We start from the raw sequence: 24,668 nt of genomic DNA, 5'->3' as shown, positions 1-24,668 counted from the left end.
CTTTTTGAAAGAGGGCGTTCAGGAAGTCAGGGAAAGGTGCTTAAAGCCATCAATAACTTATTATATTTTGGCAGCTATACCAGCCACCCACCACCGAGCCCAACAAGGGGACGCTGCGAGACCCGAAGCAAACGCAGACGCCAGCTGTGCATAGGTACTATAGCCTAATATAATAGATTCAAGGTTGGATGAACTACACCAGGTTAACCCTTGCTGCCTGAAGAATTGCAAGTAAATGAAGTGAGAACAATAAAATTCAAACAGCGCTAAACGACGGGACCAGAATGAGGAGGAGACAAACAGGCGAGGTGGAAAGTGAGAGGAAAAGACTGGAAAAGGCAACTACCTATTACGGTGACACGCGAGAGGATCTAACCCTTGTGTGCTCGGGTACATGGTGTCACAACACGCCAAACGACACAGTGCAGCATATGCAGTGACCCTTTGTGCTTTTTTATATCATCCTGGAGAGGCAGAGGGTGCTGCAATGGTCACTCCACCACACAGTGGCAGCACTAAAGACCTAACTGTATCAAGTATGGATAACCAACATGTGAGGCAGCTGTTAACAGGTGTCAGCAGAATTTTGCCACTATCATCTATGGCTTTGTTTCTATATGGGTTTAATAAGCTCCCATGCTGTTGGAGTATACATCCTACATTACTATCAGTGATAATAAACGAGAAGAGAGGGGGTTAACCGAGGGGCCCGATTTTTATTAGTCATATCATAAGAAGCCAGCAAACAAGGACACCAAGGACAACATAGGGGAAATTACTTGTGCTTAATAAATACAGAAACGATAAATTAATGGAAATGAAAGTGGATGAAAAAACAACTTGCTGCAGGTGGGGAACGATCCCACAACCTTTGCATTTTGCGTGCGATGCTCTACCAATTGAGCTACCATGGTGCTGTTTCCCCATCGACTTTCTTAGGTATTTATGTTTCCTAGTAGACCCCTGGGAGTGTCAGCCAGTGCCACCACTCGCAGACCTTGGTGGCGGATGTGGAACATCCTTTCTGCTGCAGGCATCACGAGAATGTGATTTTTTTGGGTGAAGGCAACTGGTCAATAAACCCACACATGCTACCTGAAGGCATCAATGTTGCCGGATTCGTGAGTTGTGGGAGTGTCCTGGTTGGGGACCGGCCTTTGTTAAGAGCAAGTTTACAAGCATCTGTGTTCAATTTAGGCAGTTTGTGCAACTCTGGAGCAGATAGTGGGCACAGTATGGTTCTGTACGACTGTCTTCTTGATGCCTGCTACAAATGCAGTGACATTAAACACATAAAAGCTGGACCATCTTTCTGAGGCTTGCCACTCCTCACATCATAAAATGTGATTTTGCATTCCTTCAGTATCAGCCGCAGGACCCTTGCACCCTTACCAGCACCCACACAGAGAGAGAGATAGAAACCAGAACACCTCCTTTGTTGGTCATGCTCACACGTGTCCCCCTCCTTTCTGCATTCCATGAGCTGTGCTGTTCTACCTCTTCCCCTCTTCCCCCATTTTTTATGTGTGTGAGCGCAATAAATGCATGCTTGTTTTTAATGTATTCTCCCCCAACAGGAATTTTGCTGCCTTCCTTTTTTTGTTCATAAATGTACAGTCGACCAAAAATGTTTACGGACCAAGAGACCTGACAAAAAGCGGAATATCTCCGCAGCCTCCAAATGCAGCCTGGTATTCCCATTTCCAGCCTTTACTGGTATATGCGAACAACATTGTGATGTATGGTTTTAATGGCTACTTTTAAAGGCAGCTCGTATATTTAGCATTTTCTGAGACCCGGTGGTCCGTAAACTTTTTTGGTCGACTGTACATACAGATGTTTACCAGGCTTATGCATTCTCTCCAATTTTACAGATAATACTGTGACCTTATTCAGAGTTCTCATATTGTCCAGCTTAAAAATTTTAGCCATAGGCATTGCCCACAAACGAAAATGTATAAATTGAACACCGATGCTTGTAAATTCACTCTTGATAAACAATGATTCTGGACAGAAATGTTGAACGGAACGTTTGTATTTGTATGTGCACCTGCACTTCTAAAGACTTATTAAATACCTGCTCCAAACAAGGATTAGTTCGTTCATATATATATAACATAGAAGAAAAGTAGCATGCCTCCAATAATGGCAATCAGAAGTAAGATGAAACCTGCAGAGTTTATCGACATGAATTTAAAATTTCTATACATTTAGCTTCCATCGTCGTCTATTTCGGATAGCTTTTCACTGCTGTCTATGAAACACAATATGTCGCCACCCTCCTTGCAGTTCACTGCATTTGATATTCTGCATTTCTCAACTCTATTTATTAGAACTGCAAATAATTTTGGGGCCAATGCCTAGATTAACCACTACTCCAATTCGTCCAATGACGCATGTAGGACTGTTGCAGCTAGCTTGGCATGTACAATCTTTTGAATAAAACATTTGTAAATAAAGAGGCCCTGAACCACATTTTATCTAAGGGGAGAAATCCATTTCAAGTTAAAAAATGCTGTTTCAGAAATACTTTGCCACAAAAAGTACTTCAATGCATTCAGCAGGACTGGAGTTATTGACAATCAAACACGGCCTTCGTGGGGCATGCTCACAACGTTCCGCCCTTCTATATGTCACAGTGGCATGCAGTTCAAATTTTCTTTTTGAATGTGAATGTAGACATGGCCACTACTTCCGATTTTGGCGCCTATGATGCACCAAACGTAAGCCAAACATGGTTGTCCTCAGCGAGTCTCAGTGCACTTAGCCAGTGAACTCATCGCAGCACCTCGCAGCGGCTACGAGTATCTATGCTACGTAGCATACCGCTAGCTACATGCAAATGTAGTGTGCATGTGCAGTATTCGCTTTGTGCATGACAGGGCTTGAGTGTGCGCTCGCGCTCATATGCTACAATCTGACTATGTTACATGGTGCCAACCAGCTTCCTCCTTTACCAGCTTGACCAACACAGACAGTAGCCACATCCAACTTGCACATTTTTGAAGCGCTATCAGTTTCATTTTTCATTTTCAGTTTCGCTATCATTTTTGAAGCGCTACCATTGGGGCCAGCAGGCACATGCACGCTGACCAGTGAGGTTCAAATCATTTGGCAAGGGCCAACTTTATGATCGACACAAGAAACATTTTGACCCATAAAAATGCATGGGTGCTAGCTGGCACCTTTGGTTCGGATCAAATTAGCTGAAAAAACTAATTAACTGGAATCGAATTAACCAAAGTCTATTCTACCCTATAGACTCGTGTAAGTGCCGCACCCCCAACATGGCAGCCCGAAATTTGGGAAAAAAGAAAAAAGTCCAACGAGGAAGCAATTGCAGTTGGTGGCCCGATGCCATGTGAACGTATCAGCAAATTTTTGTTCACCGCATACTTCCGCATGCCGCTACTAGGTGGTGAGAGCTGTGCCTTGACCTCTGACGCAATGGTATGTCCAGCGATCTGGGTGCGCACAAATTGCCGGCTACAGCGGCACCACTTTAAACAAAAGGTTTCGGTCCCGTGTAAAGGTCACACCTCGTCAGAATTGAGAAAAAACAAGTGTGGCCCTTACACAAGTCTATACGGTATAGTTTTGTTTGCCAACTACATCACAATGGACAACTTCTTGGCAACTGACCCACTTGCGATCAGGGGCGTAGCCAGGGGTGGGTGGGGACCAAAACAACTCCGGGCGCTGGAAATCATGCTAGATTTTGTCTAGAATGTCTTTTTCACGCTCAAAAAGACATTTTAGCGCGAACATTGCGAAAACGGGCTGGGTTTCGCGGCACTGCCCATGCATCGGGAGTCACATATCATAATGCAAGGAGCCCCACCAAACACAAAGGTTCAAGGGCCTTTTGATGGCGAGCGGGCTCGTTGCAGCATCTCGCAAAGGCCGCCGAATCTACGGAGTGCTTGGATTTCAATTCTGAAACATTATGGGGACAAAGTTCTGATAACCTTCTGATGTGAAAGTTGCAATGACATTTACAAAGTCGTGCTTTAGATTTTCAATTCGGAACTTTGTGGGTTTGATGCTGTTGTAAACATTTGACGCCAAAGCTGCATTGGGTTTTCTAAAGTCGTACATCGAACCATACAAACGGACACGCCAAATCAACATACTGTCACACAAGTTCACAAAGCATGCAGCGAGGTCCGATGAGACGAAGCTGGTGGTTCATTTGTGCCGTCATGTCACAGAAAAGAATATCAACATTTTTTCCCCCTGCGCCAAAGCATCATGTTAAGACACTAAAGTCAGCAAAAGTAACTAAGTTCTTATTTATTTTTCTACTTGGACCTTTATTCGCGAGGACACATTGAGCCTCTTTTTCTTCTCTCTATTTTTTTTGTTCCCGCTACCCGCGAGCTGCCGATCCAGCCAGAGCGCATGCGTTTTCCTCATGCTGCATCGACCACTCACTTCGATGGCGCATTCGTTTTTCTCTGGCCGACTGGATTTTGCCCTGGCAAAGTATTGGACGCTTTTTGGCTAGCAGGCGAGAAAAAGAAACAGTGTATAGTCACTCGCCGCCAGCATTGTGGGGGCTCGACAGATAGCAACACGTTCGCTTGAGCGCAGCCTTGCATAGTCGCTCGCTGCCAGCACTGCGGGGACTCGACGGATTGCAAAGCGTTCGCTTGAGCGCAACCTCTCCGAAAAATTTTGTCTCACCATTGTAGGATACCGAGCAGTATGCGTATAGTTCTTTGTGGACCAAGCGTCTCACATTTTCTTTGATATTCCTTCGATAGCAACACTAGGTCCTCAAATTAGGCATTCGATTGTAGCCAACATGCTTTCATGAAAATGAGCCAACCCACCCCGTGCAATAACGGTTCGGCTCATCATTTGCGGGGCATGCACATAACATATAGGCATCTCATTTACAAAAGTGACATGCAGGGGTGAGGATAAATGTTCTTTAATGCTCTCATACACTGGGTTGAACATGGTTGTGTGACACAATGAACACTCCAAAAGTTGAACAGCGTGGTGTGGTGTGGTTTTTGACAGATGACAATGTTTCCCAAAAAGAAATTAGTCGCCGTATGGCTGCCGTGTGCATTGCACGTTGCACTTCATTGGCCACTGTGAAGCATTGGAGCAAACGGTTCAAAGAAGGACGTGAAAGTTGCAAAGACGATCCATGGCCAGGCAAAAGCCACCGTGCAATCACCCCCAATGCAATTGCAAAGGCTGATTAGACAAGAACAGAGGATAAGCATAGATGAATTGACAGGGCGTGTGAACATAAGTCATGGCTCGGGTCACACCATAATTCATGAACATCTCGGTTATCGGCTCTTGTGTGCGCAATGGATGCTCAAGATTTTGAACCATCGCCAAAAGACGGAGAAGTTCGGTTCTGCCTTGACTCATCTAATCCAGTATCACAATGAGGGTGATGACTTTTTATCTGCGAATGTGACCGGGGACTAATCATGGTGCCGCTACTACTAGCCTGAAATACTATGGCAAAGCTTACACTGGAAACATTTGAATTCACCACCCCCAAGGAAAGCAAAGGCGGTCATTTCTGCCGGAAAGTTGTTAACTTTTTTTCGATCGTCAGGGGCCATTATTGATCGAATTTCCTAAACCTGGAGAGACTATCAATTGTTTTCGATATTGTGAAACGTCGGATCAGCTGCGTGTTGCAATCAACAACAAATGACGTGGAAATTTGAGCAATGGGATCATCTTGCTCCCCAACATTGCCTGACCCCACGTCGCTGATGTGGTTAATACAAAACTGGCAAAGTTCAAGTGGGAAACGCTTCAACATCCGCCATACAGTCCAGACCTGTTGCCTTGGGACTTCCACATTTGGGAGCATTTGAAAGAAATTGCTCAAGGGAACCAGACTAGTGTCGGACGATGACATGAAAGAGACAATTACAGATCTTTTGAAGCAACCCAAGGAGTTTTACGAGATGGGAATTATGAGACTCGTTAGTCAGTGGGACAACTGTCGAAATGCTCATGGAGACTATTTTAAATAAAGTACCCCGTTGGTCATATATTCGCATTGGCTCACTTTCATTTGACTCGCCCTCGCATATTTTGCAGAACTCCTGCTTTGTATATGTGCTCTCTGTTTAGACTATAATTTTGGTGCAATTACTGGCAATACACGACCGGTGACAGCTGTTCCTACGCATACATTCTAACAAAGGATAGCATCATTGAGATTTTCCCCTGGTTGTTGCATATGTACAAAAATGTAAACAAGGTTCTTCAATGACAGAGAGAAAGGCAAGGAGGCTAACAAAGTTTTATTAAAATATTTGTCCTTAACTTAGTCATTTCATTGCCTTTACATTTTTCACATCAGAAGCATGCACTGCTATGCTGTTTTCAAAGTGATATAGTTCTAAAGTTTGTGTGTCATAGTTCTAAAGTTCGTGCGGCTTAGTTCTGAAGTTCGTGCTTTACTTATTAAATATACAGAAAACAGGGAAGCATTGATATCAGTTATTTCGGGCACAATTTTGAGACATAGGAGTATACCCTTTTATGAAAAGTACATATTTTGCTTGTCTTGGCAGTGTATATCGTTCAAGAATTCATTTGCAGCATCTTTGGCAATGGTAATGCAGTTAATATTCATGTTTAACGTATTTGATCCCTCGACTATTTCTATATGGAGGAGGCCGAGCTACAAAGTGAGCCCTCCCACCGAACGAAATTTCTGGCTATGCCACTGCTGGCGATGAAGTAGGAAAAATATTTGAGAATAAAAAGCATGTCTATTTGAATAAAGATGAACAGGCCTCAATGTTCTATAAAAATTTTGTACAAGTTCTCCCAACACGTTTTCAGACCTCATGTTTCAGTAGATGATGAAGCAGTTTTCATGCAGATTTTATGCAAAATATGAACAGAAATAACACATTCGTTGACTAAAGTAAAGCATGCTGATGCACAAAAGACTTGCATATTGTTTTCTTGGTTGATTCCATAATTTGATGTTTGGAAAAATTAGGATATTTCTTCCCATTTTGTGAAATCCAAATTATAGAGGTTTTTCTATTCTGTGCAAGCATTGATGAAATATATATCTATGTAGGTCAAGTTGCTTTCATTCATTATTTTTTTAGTAGCTGCAGCAAGGCCCAACGATAAAAAACTAAGAAATCTCATTGTTTGTATGGTGGTGGAACTACAGTATCTACGTTAGTGGGGGACAATGGCACTGCTCCAATATAGAAGACCAGTACGATGACATGCTGTGGGAAGGAACATCACAGCATCATTATGCCACCATGGCTTTCAGCTTAGTAGGAGTGACAATAAGAAAAGTCTGCCGCAGTTAACATGTGTTTGTGAATAATTAGTTATACAAGCACCACTAAAAAAATGTTGGCTGGAACAAAAATCTACGAAGCAATTCCCTTGAATACAATCGGGCATTTCATAATAGGCTTCACAGGCCATCTTATTGACTAAAATTAGGATTTCATAGTAGCATATAGCATAAATCACACCCTGACATAGTCCACGGAGATGCATGAATTCCACTGCTTAACCACTGAACATAAACCTGCACAGCAGACAGACACAACTGACTGAATGTCTAGTGTATCTCGCAGTCCTTAAATGTGAATTGTGCACTTAACGAACTTCACAACACTTTACTATATATACATATATATATTTATATATATATATTTTTTTATACCTGTATAGTGATTGTCTGTGTGCCATCACCAGTTGAGTATGTAGTTACACCAGGAGGCAGGTTGGCAGATCCCCCTTCCTGCTGTAGGGCACTTAAACAGCTATAGATGAGTTGAGCTGCATTTAAGTTGCCCGGTAGAATACCTTCCAGCTGCTGCAGGGTGCCTGCAGAAAAACAAATATTAATAGCTGAGGTGCATGAACAGAACAGATCACTTCACTTCACTGAACCTGGTACACTCCAAATCAATTTTAATGTTGAATTTAGTGTATGTCCAAAAATACAGTAAAACCTCGTTATAACGAAGTCGAAGGGGGGGGGGTCATAATTACTTCGTTATAACCACTAGTTCGTTATAGTCACTATCCATTTCTCTTCACAATTAGCAAGCAGGAGAGGATGTACTCACCACCAAATCTCACAGCAGCCTGCCATGCGAAAGAGAAAACAGCCGTCGCGCGGGAGAGGGGGGGAGACGGCAAGTGAGAAGAAGACAGTAAGGAATTGCTACTTTATTCTCACCAAACGGCTCATCACTGATCGATCAACAGCATACCAGCTGGCGGCTCACTTCGCAGAAAAACATGTCCTTCATCTTCTTCAGGTGAATGATGGATTTTTCAGCTGAAGCCGCTATTTCGCGCCTGTCCTCGCAGTCATCGTGAGCGCCAAAGAAGCAGCGCAGTAGGTTTGTCGTATCCAGCGCTTGTGCGGGTGTCGGAACGTTGGGTTCGCCAATATTAGGCTCCAGGGTGTCGTGGACACGTTCGTCGCTGTCGTCATTAGGCATCTCCGTCACCGCACGTACAATTTCTGCCTCCGTTTGCTCTTTCGTTGTCACCGCGTTAGCATCGGCACTGACGTACGTGCAGAAGGTGGTGCAGTCGGGCACAACGCCGACGTCAAGGAGAGCGTCCCCCGACGCTAAGGCTTGGTCGCCCGCGGCACTTTCATTGGTGGCAGCACCGAGATCTTCGCTGCAACTGCCGCTGCTGACGCCAAATGAGGCATGCCGGAAGCAATAGGCGATTGTGTTTGCCGGTACAGCCATCCAAGCAGCCTGTAGCATCTCGATCGCCATGTACAAGTTGATAGTGGACTAGCGCTTCATGCTCATATTGAGCAGAATCTAGTCGAAAACACGCTTGCGGTAGCCCGACTTAGTTCATGATAACTACTTGGTCGGGGGGTTGCACAAATGCAGTGCAGTTTGGCGGCAAGAAGCATAGCTCGATGTTTTTGAGCACAGCGGCAGTGTAGGGGGCCATGCAGTTGTCTAGTTTGAGGCATATCTTCCGGTTCAGCTTGCCCAGCGGTTCGTCCCACTCTCACAGCCAATGTGCGAAAATTTCTCTAGTCATCCAAGCCTTTCGGTTGGACACATAACTCACTTAGAGCTTTCGTTTGCCTTTGAAGCATCATGGTGACACACTTTTGCAGACAACGAGGGCTGGCACCTTTTCCGACCCACCCATGTTGGCACAAAGCAACACGGTTATGCAGACCTTGCTCTGCTTACCGCCCTGGAAGCGTTTACCTTCGAGGGCCAAGGTTTTTTGTGGCACCATCTGGTTGAACAGGGCTGTCTTATCCACGTTGAACAAATCCTTGGCACTGTATTTTTTTAGCAGCTGTCCAACGTTTGTCTCCACCCACACCACTGCAGCTTCGCGGTGGACGGACTGCGCTTCCCCGCTGACAGCCCTGCCGACGATGTCGTGCCGCTCCTTGAAACGCTGCAGCCAGCCTACACTCTCCACAATATAGTCGTGCCCCATGATGCACACGATGTCCCTCGCTTTGTGCCACAACAGTGCCCCACTCACAGGAGTGCCGCTTGCTCTTGCGTCCAAAAATCACTTGAAGACCGCCTTCTCTACAGCTTCGAAAGCGGTGGCTCGCAGCTTCTTTCTGTCACCTTTTACGCCCATGCGACAGCACTGGTGACAGCTTCTTTGCGACTCAAAATCATCGACAGTGTGCTCAACGCTATGTCGAAATGACCGGCCACTTCTTTCCTTCTTCAAGCTGGACTCGACGGCTTTCAGCATAGCCACCTTCTGCTCAATTGATATAGTTTTATGCTTCCATTTGCCGTCGTCCATCTCCTTTCTGACGGCGGGAACTTGCACGAACGAACCGATAGAAACACTGATGTTGATGCGCATGGAGGCAATGACAAGCAACAACAAAACCCCAGTCGGCGCTGCCCCACGCAGGCAGTGGAAGAGCGGAAGAGTCCACCAGTTCCATGGGAAAAGGGAGGCCGGAAAACGCGAACGTCGCATGTTATGACGTTGACCTGACGGGTACCAAAATGATAAGTAAATGCTCGTTGTGTGTGTGTTGGGGGGGGGGGGGGATGGCAACGATTACGTTACTTCCTAAAGCAAAATTTGAGCGCAGCTCTTCAGCTGTTTCGGATTTTCTATACACTGAGGCAAATAATTCGAGCAAGACATGTATGTGCAGTTACAACTTTTTATTCTTCACTTCTTCAAGAAACACTCCACTCCCAGTTCTTGGATTGTCATGAAGGTAGCTTTGTGGTCGGAGAAATAGATGGATATATGCTAGACTTGCTGCACCAATGCCTGGTTCGGCGTAGCGCACCTCTGGATTATGGCAGCGACGGCGCTGGGACTCTGCTCGGGCAGCTCGTTTAGCAGCAGCGGCAGACGAAGGACTTCCACCGGTTGCCTCACTCACGGCTCAGAAAGAACTGGCTAAGAATAAACTACTTATATAGGGAGACAGATTATACTATAAGCCATCTGTGGGCCTCGAACAATCCGTCTGGTGCGGAACATTTCGTACCAGCCACAGCAAACGGAGGAGAGGAGGGGGGAAGGGGTAGACACAGTGGTGAACGGCGGCTATGCGTTTCGGCTTGGGCAGCAGAACATCATCGAGATCAGCCGCCACTGAGCCGGTGCTGTGATTGCCGCCGCACATGGGTGGCATTGGACGAGCAAAGAGAGCAAGGCTCGCGCCGTCCGCGAGAGATGGCGCCAGGAGTGCGCGCAGCTAGAGCAGCGCACTGGCCCTGGCTACAGAGCTGGTTATGGCGACGCACAACGGCGCCGCAAAATGCAGGAATGGGCACCAAAGAGCTGCACTTTAAAGAAAGATTCGTTATACCCATTGTAAGGAAATTTTAGCTTTGTTAAAACAAGGTTTTCAATACATGGGCACCTATTTGAATTTCAAGGGGAATAACGATTGCTTCATTATATCCATTAGTTTGTTATATCCTGTTTTGTTATAATGAGCTTTTACTGTATTCACCAGATATTGTACCAGATTCTCAAGAGCAGATAAGATACATTGGGTTTTGTATACTTTTAAGTTATATGCTATTAAAATAGTAAACCAAGAAGAGGTACACAGGGTTCGTACAGAACATATGACTCAAAATTCAAGGACAGTTCAACGATTTCAAGGAAGCTACAGGCCACAATTCAAGGCGAGGGAAGAAACCATATTCGTACACATACACTAAAAGATAATGAAATCTACTTTCACTTAAAGGGACACTAAAGGCAAATACTTAAAAAATTAAATTACAGGGTTTTATGTACCAAAACCACTTTCTGATTAAGAGGCACGGTGTAGTGGAGGACTCCGGGAATTTCGACCACCTGGGGTTCTTAACGTGCACCTAAATCTAAATACACGGGTGTTTTCGCATTTCGCCTCCATCGAAATGTGGCCGCCATGCCCAAAGAGCAAATACTAAGTCAAGCTAAAGTGATAGATTAGTGCGCGAGAATCTGTAAGGCGCCAATATTATCATGAACAGAGCCTTAATCGAGAAATCGAGGTAAATGCAGGACATGGTTAGAGACTCCCCCGGGACATTCAAGCACTTGCCCGATGACGAAAGCACTCCCGAGTTAAATTCTGTCACTTGCACTCAACTACTCCTTGCAGAAAAACATCATATTGTATTATGAATTGAAATAAATTGCTACTTCTCTAGTCCCATTTCATGTTTAGAGAAAGGAACTCATTGAAATTTCCATTGACAATGACGCGGGTGGTTGAAAGGTTTTGTTTTTGCTAGTCTCTACGCTGCCCATGCTTTCGCATTTCAACTTTCCTGATCGCGTAGTGCTGCGCTGATTTTGCTGACTTTTGAAACTCGCACAAGCTTCTAGTAGCAGAGAATTAAATTTCCATGTGATGTCGCGGAATGCCCGAACGGTCTACGCCACTTGACCAAAAAGCAGTTGTGGATGGTGAATCCGCCGCTCTATCTTGGCTCGGTTACGGTGACAACTTCTAGCCACTATAGCTTGGTGCCGCCGTCTGCCGGGCGCCATTTTACTCACCAACGGCAGCAAGGAGACGTGATGGCGTATGCAACATCACCACTCCCCCGGTTGGGTGGCGGGAGATTTAAATTTCGAAAAAGGTATTCGACCCTTCAAATGCAATTTTTTCGTAAACGAAGACCTTTCTTGGCACGAAACAAGCGTTGCGATGTCTCTGGAATGGTGTTTAAACAGTCCATGTCGACTTAGCATTTGCCTTTAGTGTCCCTTTAACTGAAAGCAGATGGTGAGTTGGACACACACCTAAAGCTCTTAAAGTCACTTTTATAAGTTCATTTTCCCATCATAATGACGTCAATTGCCTTTTGGCACGATGTTTAGTAGTGTCTCACTTCAGTCACGCATACTTGTGTTAATGCCAAATGGCTGAAACTAACTTTCCGCCACGCTTTTCTACAGCCTAGGGCTCAAGAATACAGGGTGCTTCATTTAACTGGAGTCTAACATTTAAAATATGCAAATGCCACGTATCTGGTCAGAACCAATGTAATTTGTTTGCTGGCACTTGGAGGTGCGTAGGTTATTTTTTGCATTCTGCCCTAATTAGATAACTAGTCTTAATTAACTTGTAATTATTATAGTTAGATGAAAAGTGTAAATAAGAAAATTGTACAGTAGCATGAAAAATTCCTGATACAGCTTTCTGTTGCTCAATTTGTGCCACATAAAACTGTTTTTTCGAGCGTGAAAGAAGCCCACGAGTACACGCGAAGTGCCTCGAGCGGCAAGTCGCATGGCCATTTTGCGTGTATTCACAGGCTTCTTCTACACTCAGAAAAGCACTTGTATGCAGCGCTTGTTGAGCAACAGAAAGCTGTATGGGGAGTTTTTCATGTTGCTCTACAATTTTCTCATTGACACGTTTCATCTAATTATAATAATTGAGAAATTGATTACTTAATTAAGACTAATTATCTCATTCGATGATATGCTAAAAAATAATATGAGTATCTCCAAGGCAACAGCAAACAACAATACCTTCATGCAGTCCAGCTACGTCGCATTTGCATGTTTTTAAAAGTTTGGCTCATGTTACGTGTAACAACCTGTAGAGCCATGATGGTTGTGGTGTGAACCAACTAGCAAAACAAAAAAATGGTGGAATGGCTTGGTTTCTTCATCTGGCTTTGTCAAGCTACACAATGGTAATGGTAACAAGTCCGTTGTTGGTGGCTGTGGGCATGCTGTTTAGTGACACTCTCAAAAGAGACTAATCTAGCGTTCTTTTTTGATAGACAGTGTCCATGGCATAGTCCCTATGCGGAGTTTGTTGCTTTGAATGTTCAAACGCCGACCTTAACCCCAGTTTTATATAAATTCCAGGACCGCATTTATTATCAAGGAGTTTTAAGGGTCCTTGAACCTCTTTTTCTGTATTTCAAGGATTTCAAGGAGGTGCACAAGCCCTGGGTACATACTGGTTCCTCATAAGAAATGGCGTAAATGCATAATAAAATGCTTTAGATTACACCGGGCTCTACAGTGATCAAAAGTGGTTGAACCAATGTTTCGACAAAGGGACCTCTCACCATCTTCGAACAATACTTCTATGCCTTAATAAAGACACGCACGCTTGTCAAAACATTGGCCCCAGCGACTTCCCTCGTTCAACCACTGTTGAATTCTTTATCTTCCTGTGATCCTCTGTCTTCTTTGACCAGGCTTTAATGACTGATGAGCCATTAGTGAAAAACAAATAAATAAATAAATTAGAAGAATTTAACTGCATCAAGAATGTTTTTTTTACCACTTGTTCTGTTAATGCAACAATACTTGATAGGTGAGTAGCTATCACAGTTCGTTCATTAACTAACTAAATTGCTTAATTCTTGAATTACTGGCTTTAAGGCTTATGTTGCTATGATAGTATTGCAGGGGCACCCTGCAAGAGGATAGCACAGCTTTCACGATATTAAGAGCCTCGTTCTTTGCCGTAATAACTTTTAATGAAAATTCGCATGGCCTTGCTCAAATTCTGAAACTGGGCAGTAAATAAGCATCATAGGCACTGATCACATGATGCTTGGTGTGGTCATAATGCAAAGCATTTTACTGTGATCACTGTACAGTTGTACTGCAAGCGATGGTCTGTCGCCGACAGTGAGCTTAAGGAAATACAAGGTGGCCTAAAGAAAGCAAATGTGCATGCTCATTATGTTTCCTTTTGGAATCGGAATGAAGAAATGTGACTTTTAATTGACAAATATCTCAACAACAAATGACACCGTTAAAGCTATGTAAATTGCTTTAGCTTCCCATTGCACCACCCCTTTTGCAATACAGCCGTGGTAACATGAGCCTTAAGATGGGTAATTATAACATTAAAAATTATTGTTAATTAATGCCTTGCAATGGCTGCTTGCCCATATACTGCTCAATTAAAGCATGGGAGAAGTAGTGATGTGTAATTGTCATAATGCTCAAATTTTCTTCTCTAAAAATTCTGTTTCCACTAACTTGAACGAGGTAGCACACCGCTCTGCGCAAGAACTGACTCGCCGCGCAGAATCGGAGTCCGCCTCTTCGAGTTCAGAACTCCTAGTTCAAAACACGTGAGAACGCCTAGTCAGGTACAATGACATCACCAAGCACTACCAGCTAGGCAGGCCGTTGCTGCCCCCACCTCACCCCATGCTGAAACGTCGCCAGGCATTCATCTGACGACAATTGCAAACACAAACATTTCCCAGTCCGGTGCGACTGCAGCACATTTCCCCCCCCCCAATACCCGACTGCTCTTTGCAAATTATATCAGGAAACTAGAGCGACGCAGTCACACATGTTGTGGGAGTGTTGTGTTACATCAGCTACAATGGCAGTAGCTCCAGAGGCTCTTGCGTTGAAGTGGGCCACCGCTCTGCGCAGCACCAACCTCAAGACACAAGAGTGGGCTGTCCAGCAAGCCCGAGAGGCGGCGACGAGGCACGACCTCGAAGTCCCCTCATGGGAGACCTGAGCTCGGGTCGTCAAATTTGCCGGATTCAAAATAAAGTTGTTTCCATCCATTTCCACTAAAAGGAGTCACCTGTTACAGTAGAATCTCCTTGATATAGTCCTGTTAGTTGTCTTTTCCCAGCTCTTAAGCTTTGAAGCAATGGTACTGTTTATATATTACAGGGTCATGCATATTAGCTTCATGTTTGTTACGTTTGACTCCCCGGTTGTGACATCCAAAAACTGCGACAGCACACCGCCGCCGCAGTATCGTCCATCAGTGGCACCTACATTAACACCCACATGTTGCCGCTGAAAACACTCATTTTCTAGTATTGCTGAGTGGCACAGTAGGATGCCAACACCATGTTGAGATGGTAACCAGTTGCTGATTTCAACATGGCTGACGATGTCAAAAGCTAAGAGGAAGCGGAATGATGCCCAAGTGGTTGCTCCACAGTCTCATCTGCGTATGCTGTCATGGTATTTGATACGCTGCATGGTAACATTGACACACATTGCTGCGTAGAAACTGAAAAGGGTTGCGACTGCTTGAAAAGATGCTGTTATTATTGAATATTTGACCCAAGTGCCAGATGAAAATCACAAGCTTCACTTAAGCGATTTACAGCTGCAAATGCATGAAATAGAACTATTTGATGTTCAGCCGTACTGTCAAGCAGAGATAACGAGCATTAATCAGCAGGTTTTCAATAATTGGTTACTTTCTATTCACATAAAGTTTTGAGCGAGAGCAGCTTTTTGCCTCATTTATAATGCTGCTGCAAGCGTTATCGGATGTTAAATTTTTCCAGATGGTGCATTATGTTTTTTCATACTTCCATAAGAAATGTTTCAGGGTAGTTCTACTGTATAGTAAACATACCATGTTTGTTACTATTCTATGAAGTTTTATCACAAAATTAGGGGACCTTTTACAATAAGGTTCTGCCCACACAAATGGAGCAGACAAATTTATCACTCAGCACTGCTTGCCATGTACCTTCAGGCAACTGCAGTCCTTCGCCCTCAGTGCTAGCTGTAGAGTTGGCTGTGCTCGGACTGGAAAGCTGAGCAGGCACGGCAAGGAAACCTCGTTTATGGTCTGACATGTGGTTGGTGTAGTTCTCCTTGCTTACTGAACGAAAACTGCATAGTGAACAGGCATACAATCCATCCAAACCAGGATGCTTGTTTTTCATGTGCATCTTGTACGAGATAGCCTGGAAAAAAAAAAAAAAGAAGATCAAGAAGAAGAAGCTTTATGTAGCTCAGCTTACACAGTTGTAGGAAATTTGGGTACATCAACACACTAGAGTATAACTGGTTGAGCACATTACCATGAAAGCAAAAAAGAAAAGAGTCTGTTCTGGACGCATTGTAATATCCCTACATAGAGTGAGCATGCCTATAAGTAATACCCATCCCACAGACAAACTAACGTACATTTTGAGCAAGTGCACTACAGTGTGCTGAGTGTCATTTTGGCGACGCGCTGCTGCACGAAAAAGAGAAGTGTTCTTTCAAATTGGTGGCGATGGCGACTGGGTGCATGGCCGTAAACAGCAAGAGTAGTTCCTTGCCATCTTTTTTCTTTCTTTTTTTTTGCAGTGTGGCACATTTTATTCATTCATATACATTCATTCATAAAATTAAATTATAAGGTTTAACATCCTGAAACTGCGTAGTGGGTTATGAGGTACACCATAGTGGAGAGCTCCAGACTAATTTTAACTGCCTGGGGTTCTTTAATGTGGACCCATATGATGCAAGTATACAAGCATTCTAGCATTTTGCCCTCACTGAAATGGAGCCACCACGGCTGGGAATCGAACCCATAAACTCATGCTAAGCATCAGAACACCATAGCCACTGAGCTGCTGCAACAAGTGAGAACAATAAAATGCACGATACGTGCATATAAAAGTGATGCTATGCGAATGCTAAATTAAAAAAAAAGTAACTTACAAAGGAATAAAGGGAAGGGGGGGCAGGAGGGGCATGTTGATTGGCATTTAACTAAATAAATAAATAAATAAAGAAAGAAAGAAAGAAGGAAAGAAAGAAAGAAAGGAAGAAAGAAAGAAAGAAAGGACAGACCATGCAAACCAATTATTTTTCAAAGCTGTGCAACAATCACTTAATTTTGGATCAGTTGAGCTAGTCATTACGCACCCATAAATGCTACCTTGGACAAGTACAGCCTTTTGAATACAGCATTAAAGCATAGTCACTATTCACAGTACAGTTAAAACTTGATCCAACGAAACCCGATTTTACAAAGTTCCCGATCTAATGAAGAAATTTCTATTCCCCGACAGGTACCCATAGGGTTCAATGTTGTCATCAACCCAAATTAACGAAACTAATTTGGCCTAACTCGATTTAACGAAGTCTTTCCTGAAGTAAATGTGTGAAAGAAGTGTTCATTTCTTTCTAATTTTGACACAGATGGGTTATTCATCAGCATGCGCTTTAAAACTATCGCGTTAGAACATCTAGGTGCCACGGTCACGGCCATAACTTCATTTTGATGAGGTTGCATGCCGCAGTCATGCGCGGAACAGCAGACTCAACACCGCCTCGGTAGGGATGGCTGTTGTTTTTGCTTGTGTTATTTCATGGTTTTATGCAACAGATGGCTGGATTAGCGGCACATACAATGCCGCGGTAGCTGTTGCGTCTCTCTACATTACAATTTTAGATTTTGAAGGGCCGAAAAATTCTTTTCTTGATTTTACAAACTTCCCGATTTAACGAAATAATTCGAGCATGGTCATCACTTTGTTAACCCTTTGACGGTTTTTGCCGCACATGTACGGCGGCGGTTTTCTGTCCCGCAAGGTCTTCGCCGTACGGGTACGGTTTTGACCCTCCGTTTGAAATTTCGCGACATAATGACGATGCACGCTTACTGGGAGGTGCTGCCACCTCTTAGGTCTTACAAAAAGCATTTGAAATTTGTGCTACCTTCTTGGGGAGATAAACGGAACTGACTTCAAGCTTCAGCGCGTCGCGCAGACTGCGGCCACACCCCTTTTGCGGTTTCGGTTTCGCCGCGTGATCGCAACGGAAACGCGCGAAACGTCATTTTTCTCTTTGTCGGCACTCTTTTGCAAATGCTGTGGAAGTTGATTTCTATCTTGATTGGCGCTGCTCTTAGCTTGTTTATAACCGCCGCTCGCGGGGTATTCTCGCTCTCAGCGGCAACGCGCTTTCGCGGTTTCGGTTCCGCCGCAACGGAGGCGCGCGAAGCGTGATTTTTATCTTTGTCGGCACGCTATCACAGGGGCGGCGGAAGTTGATTTCTATCTTGATTGGCACGGCTCTTAGCTCGTTTATCACCACCGCTCATGAGGTATTCTCGCTCTCTGCGGCTGCACGGAGACTCGTGTTTCAAGGAGTACCACACTCTAAAATACAATTGAACATATTGCAGTTCTGAGTGATGCCGACACCAAAATACTGTTCCCTAATTTTTTTTACTATTTATTCCCGACTTTATACATCTTGTACATTCAATATCTGCAATAAAATAATTTGACCACCCGGGAAAGTTTTCTTCAAAATAATTCGACCCTCAAAGGGTTAAATCGAGTTTCAACTATATTGCAGTAACAAATGAAGTTATTAAAAGTAGATGACTCAACAGAAAAAAATTATTTATTCAACCTTGCCAAGTTTCACATCAGCACGCACAGTGGGTCATGAGGGATGCTGTACTGGAGGGCTGATGATTAATTTCGGCCACCATGAGTTCTTCCAACACACGCCCAAAGCATGGTACATGAGTGTTTTTGCATTCTATCACTGGAATTCAGCCGTAGCAGCAAGGAATTAAACCTGTGACCGTGTGCTCAGCACTGCAATGCCATAGCCACGAAGCCACCGCTGAGGATATTCCGAAATTCTGTGATTATTGCCAGTGAGCACATTTAACTAATAAATTTTTCCTTCACTTTACTAGTGAATTCATGAGTGAATTGAGGAACTCAAGCTGGTAAATGCTCAAGACATTTCCATGGAATTCCAAGACTACCACCAGTTTAGGAATAAATTAAATTACAAGGTTTATTGTTTCACGCAAACACATGGGCTATAATTAATGCCATAGTTGGGGGCTCCTGATTAGACGTCTTGCCCACAAAATCTTATCTGCCATGAAATATGCTCATGTCCGATTTATCGTCCCACAGTGTATGATGAAGGCTTTCGGGGACATTGATACCTGAGAATATAGCGGCCAATATGGTTATGCACACAATAAAACTGGGCTCTCAACACACATTTCAACCCAAAATTTGTCCCGCCACAGTAGCTTAGTGGCTATGGCATTTCACTGCTGAGCTCGATGTCGTAGGTTTGATCCTGGCTGTGATGGCTGCATTTCATTGGAGGCGAAATGCAAAATGCTTGCGTATGTAGATTTAGTTGCACGTTACAGAACCCCAGGTGGTCAAAATTAATCCAGAGTGCGCCACTGTGACATGCCTTGTAATTGTATTGCAGCTTCGGCATGTAAAACCCAAGGATTTAATTAACTTGAAATTTCAATTTATTGATTTGTGCCTGCAATTCTTCAACTCGCGCGATAAAAGCAACACAAACCAGAGAACGCTTGCACAGGCCATCTCGGGCTGACCATTGACAACACATGGCAACATGACATATTTCCAGCTCCTGAAATCACTTCCGGTACTTGCAGTACACAAGAGCAAGGCCTTCAAAATTGGCTTCTGTTACACGTGTGCAAAAAAATTTTAGATTTTTTTAGGGCATCACCAGGCATCATAACATGGAAAGAGAAAGCTACTTGAATCACACATTCCTGTGAGAGGACAAACATGGCAATGCACTCATGCTCCCCTGCGCTTCTGTTGCTTTCCTCTTTAAAGGGACCTTAAAGCGAAACAATAAATCAGCTTAGACTAATGAAGCATTGTTTGAGAACCCTGCAGGCAGTCATTTCAAAAAAATAGTTTGATCATTACATAAGAAAATGAAGGTCCAAGTATCAGTATATGAATTTCGCGCCGAAACCCCAGCGCCGAAACCCCAGCGTGACGTCAAGGATTCCAAAGTGTGTTTTTGCATTTGGGCCGCATTGGCTGAATAAAGGTTCCCGAAACTTGCCATGTTTAATATTTCGTTCCTTCAGAACACAATGTAGTCAATCTGTACCGCTATATATAATTAGTAGGCCCTAGAAAACAGCATAAAAATCCAAGACCTCACAGCCCCCAGATGCAGGAACTTAACTCTTTCGGGACCGCGGTCCGGATATAGTGCAAAAATGCACGATCAAATTGCGCGCGCTCTGAAACGCGAAATTTTCGCGGTGGAACACGTGTCGCCATCTAGTGGGGTAGTTTCACATCTGTAGTTTTCGTTTTTGTGCAATTTGCCTCTCTCGCGGCAAGCGGCGACGTAGGAGAGATTTTAATTTTGGGCGCAGCGGCGGCCGAGATTGAGAAGCATGGCGTCGACGTCACGTCAGGCCGCGCGAAGAAAGAAGCGTCTGTCGTGTGATTCAGCTGCTTGGACTGCGGATTTTTCTGATACAACGAGTAGCGAAGAGTCCGAAGATGAATTCTCAAGCTCTGATTTCAGTTCAGAGAGTGATCCAGCGTCGCGATATCCTGGACCGTCAACTAGTGTCCGAAGGTGAGTATTTAGCTTTGCTTTCTGCTCGCTCTTGAGTATTTACGCGGGATCACTATATGTTCTCATTATTTTTCTGTGTTTGGTAGGGTTTCCACAACCTACGGGAACGACATCCTGCCCCTGCGGTAGAAGCGTATTCAGTTTTCTCCCAAGCAGGAACCTGGTGTGCATCTGATCGAAGATGTGGGTGTGGCACTCCGAAGCACCACAAAGAGATTCCTGACCGCCCAGGACTTCTTTTTCCTGTTTTTCTCGGCCGAAGTTAACCAGACTGTTTGCGAGAACACCAATAAATATGCTTACACGAAGACCTTGGAGAAGCCCACTCATGCCCGTCCCGATAGGTCTTGGGAAGAGAGTCACTACAAGTGAAATGAGAAAGTTCATTGGCCTCATAATCTACATGGGCATCTTGAAAGCACCACGAATCAAGCTGTACTGGAATGTGGGAAGCATCTATAGTGGTCTGCTGCCACCACGAATTATGCCGCAGCGTCGCTTCATAGCACTGCTTGCGATGCTACATGTCGCCGACTTGGACGATGTAACCCAGCTGTCAAAAGGAAAGCTTCGCTTGGTGTGGTGGCTTCTACAGCACATGAATAAAGTGTCGGCAAAGCTATTTAAGCCTCATCGAGACCTCTATGTGGATGAGCGCATGGTGAAATCGAAAGGGAGATCAGGGATACAGCAGTACATCAAGGATAAAGTGACCAAGCAGGGCTATAAGCTGTGGGTTCTTGCGGACCCGGTCACCGGGTATACAGTGCAGTTTGCTGTATACACAGCCAAGCGCGAGCAGCCAGGGCCCCACGGGTTGGCTTTTGATGTAGTTTGCCAGCTGTGTGCAGAACACTTTGATCAGGGCTACAACATATTTATGGATAATTTTTTAAACCTCCATACACCTGTTCAGTCACCTCCTCGGATCGGAAAAGATTGGCTTGCGGGACTACGCGAAAAGACCGCCGGTGATTCCCTGCTGAATTGAAAGACACGCGCTGGGAAAGGTAAGCTCAACGAGGTTAAATTAGATGGTTGTGCAACCAAGAAATTCTCTATCTTCAATGGAAAGACTGACGCGTAGTAAACATGATGAGCACAATGCACACAGCCAACGAGACAGTCACCGCAAAAAGAAGACAAAGAAGTGGAAATACCTGGACCCAAATTTCTATCCCAAAGCCTTTGCTAATTCACGATTACAATTCTGGAATGCTTGGAGTGGACAAATCAGATCAGATGATTGGCTACTACAATGTACTGGTGCGCAGTGTCCGCTGGTGGAAGACTCTCTTCTTCCACTGCATCGACATAGCATGCGTGAATAGTTTCACACTATTCCAAGAACATCGCAAATTACATCCAGAAGTCCCTGAGCTGGCCAGAAATGCTTCCTTTGACCATTTAGCTTTCAGGGAGGAACTGGTGCAACAGCTTCTTCATCTTGAAGGAGCCAAGCAAACTCGTGCTCCTCCACCACCACCTGCAAAGCCTCCACTTCAGAAGCCCCAAAAAGTGGAGAGACGCAAAAATTGTAAACTTTGCTATTGACAAACCAAGAATGAGGCCAAGACTACTGTTTTCTGCAGTGACTGCAACACACATTTTTGCTTCAATGCTTCGCGGAACTGCTTCCTTGAGTGGCACAGAGAGGGTAGGGTGCACAGAAGTGAGTGGTGAACAGTGGTGTGAGAACACACACACACACACACACACACACACACACACACACACACACACACACACACACACACACACACACACACACACACAAATACATAAACTTGCAAAGTTTTTTTGCCTCAAAGTTGCCATAGAGGTATTTTAGCACATTTTGTATATTCTGGAATTTCTTTAGTGCTGCTTTTTACTTTTATATGCAACAATTTCCAACTTTTTTGTTTGTTTACTTGAAGAAAAAAATTTGCATTTTCAGATTTTCTTTCTGTTATGTATACTATTTATTCATTTCAATTTTTCTGCAATAAAAGTCCAATCACTTAGCTTCATTTTGATGCATGTTTCAACAGGATAGTGCAAAAATTTCATTGAATAAAAAAATATTTTCAAGCATGTCTCAGAATTGCCTTCTTTTGGGCGGTCCCGAAAGAGATAAGTAGGCGTCGCCACCCGTATTTCGTTCTTACGCTTTTTCTGGCATACAACGCCTTAGCGTTGTAAGAGTGGTGTTTTTAGTGTTGTAGAACAGTAATTTACTGATGCAGAAGAAATCATTTTTCACTTTAGTGTCCCTTTAAGACTGGGAAAAAGGTCTATAGAGAAAGCCATGCAGAAGGCTTTACTTCTACTATATGATTAGTAATAAACTATATTTAAGCTACTTTTGTTAAAATTGTACTTTGTAAAAAGTGCACTTCCTGGATCACAACTTCAAACTGCAGAGCAAATAAGCAAACAAATACGCAAATAAATAAAAATGGCAAAGGATTAATTTACCTTAGTGTTGCTCTGCCATGCATCACACTATTGTTTCATCAGAATGTTATCCGACTTAGTAACAGTTTTTCTGATTCATTCATTTCAGTACGTTTTTTCATCGAAGCATTGCATACAGTTAAATTCTGGCAATATGTCCACAGTGAAACATCTAAAACTGCCCATTATACTTACTGGTACAGTGTGACGAAATTTCCTTATTATTATTTTTTTCACATGGATTCATACAGACTAAATCTTGCACTACCTGGCAAGTGAAGAACAATCAAACGCGGCAGTTACAGCAGTTATTCTTGCCTGCGCTACCAACAAACTATGGCTAGGCCTGTGTTTGCTCTAGGACAGATTAGAATAGCTAACATTCTTGTGCACCTGTTCGAAATAGACAGCGGGGCACAATGAGAAAAATAAATAGACGAATATAACTGATGACCATATATGCAGTAAAGCTGAAAAATGAAAAAGAAAATACTGAGCAACCCACCTGGATGCAGGCGTAAGGGCAGTGTGGGCACTTGTACGGCTTGGTACCGGAGTGGCGCATTTTGTGCCTGCGCAGTGAATTGTGGTCGCCTGTGCGGTACTCGCACAGGTTGCATGCAAATGGCTTCTCCCCTGTGTGCTGGCGGAGGTGCAGTTGTAACATGGCCTTGCGTGCAGACATGTGGCCACAGAACGAGCACACATATGGCTTCACCTGCAATTGTTTACACGCTAAGTCCCCATTGACACCAGTTGCCATAACGTGAAACCGCAATCACTATAGTAATAACCAGGAGTAACAACACTGGCAACATGTTCCATGAAAATTGCATGAAGAAAAGAGCAATACCCCCCCCCCCTCTCGAAAGGCAAATGTAATCAAATGCCCAACATAAAGCAGTCAAAATCTGGCGTACAACTAAAGCCTTGCAACCAACAGTGATATCACAAAACACCTTTAGCTTGTCTTTTTCAAAATTTTGGCTGAAGCTTACAACCATGTTACCGGCTAACACATACTGTGGACATTGTTAGTTCTAGCTTCTCATCCACTGGGTAGAAAACGCTTGTGGTGTGTTGTTTCTTTCGTTTGTCCTTGTTTTTTCGCGCAGTTTTACCGTCCCATCAAAAAGAAACAGTTGACTCCACTTAAGACAAATACGAGTGGACTATGAAAACCTGGCAACAGATTAACGAAGGTGACCCACAGAAACTAAATTCCAATATTCCAGGTGTACCCTAATATAAACTGCACAAAGAGAATGACTAAAAAATGGAGGCATGAAATAAATAAGCCAGATGAAGGGGGGAGGAGAGAAAAATTGCATAGCAGTGTCAATGACTCAGCATTTTTTTGCTTTATTCGAGCCCTTCTGAACACTTCACCTATTTCCAATGCACACATCGATGCACAAGGACGAAATCGGGGACTTCACCCAGCTAGCTCAAAATTTTTTAGTGCTGTCACGTTGCTTGGAAAGACAGAGAGAGAGAGAGAAAGAGAGAGAGAGAGATTTAAGATAGCCACAGCACTATAAGCTGCACCGTATGTGAACACTGCTGGTTTATGTGGTTCCTGGACTAAGTTCTCCCTA

General features: G+C 43.9%; 1 protein-coding gene across 2 annotated transcripts in view; it reads right to left on the bottom strand.

Moving 5' to 3' along the window:
- LOC135896838 (uncharacterized) overlaps nucleotides 1–24,668 on the bottom strand; it is a 159,488-nt gene that overhangs the window by 14,670 nt on the left and 120,150 nt on the right. For both annotated transcript variants that reach the window (XM_065425317.1, XM_065425318.1), the window contains 3 exons: nucleotides 23,576–23,788; nucleotides 15,971–16,190; nucleotides 7,697–7,860 (listed from right to left, as the gene is read on the bottom strand). In XM_065425317.1, coding sequence (XP_065281389.1) covers nucleotides 7,697–7,860; nucleotides 15,971–16,190; nucleotides 23,576–23,788 — 597 coding nt within the window. The remainder of the gene's footprint in view (nucleotides 1–7,696; nucleotides 7,861–15,970; nucleotides 16,191–23,575; nucleotides 23,789–24,668) is intronic.

This window comes from Dermacentor albipictus, chromosome 1 (genome assembly GCF_038994185.2).
Source record: "Dermacentor albipictus isolate Rhodes 1998 colony chromosome 1, USDA_Dalb.pri_finalv2, whole genome shotgun sequence".
NCBI classification, from domain to species: domain Eukaryota; kingdom Metazoa; phylum Arthropoda; class Arachnida; order Ixodida; family Ixodidae; genus Dermacentor; species Dermacentor albipictus.
This window is presented reverse-complemented; position numbering and strand designations above follow the sequence as displayed.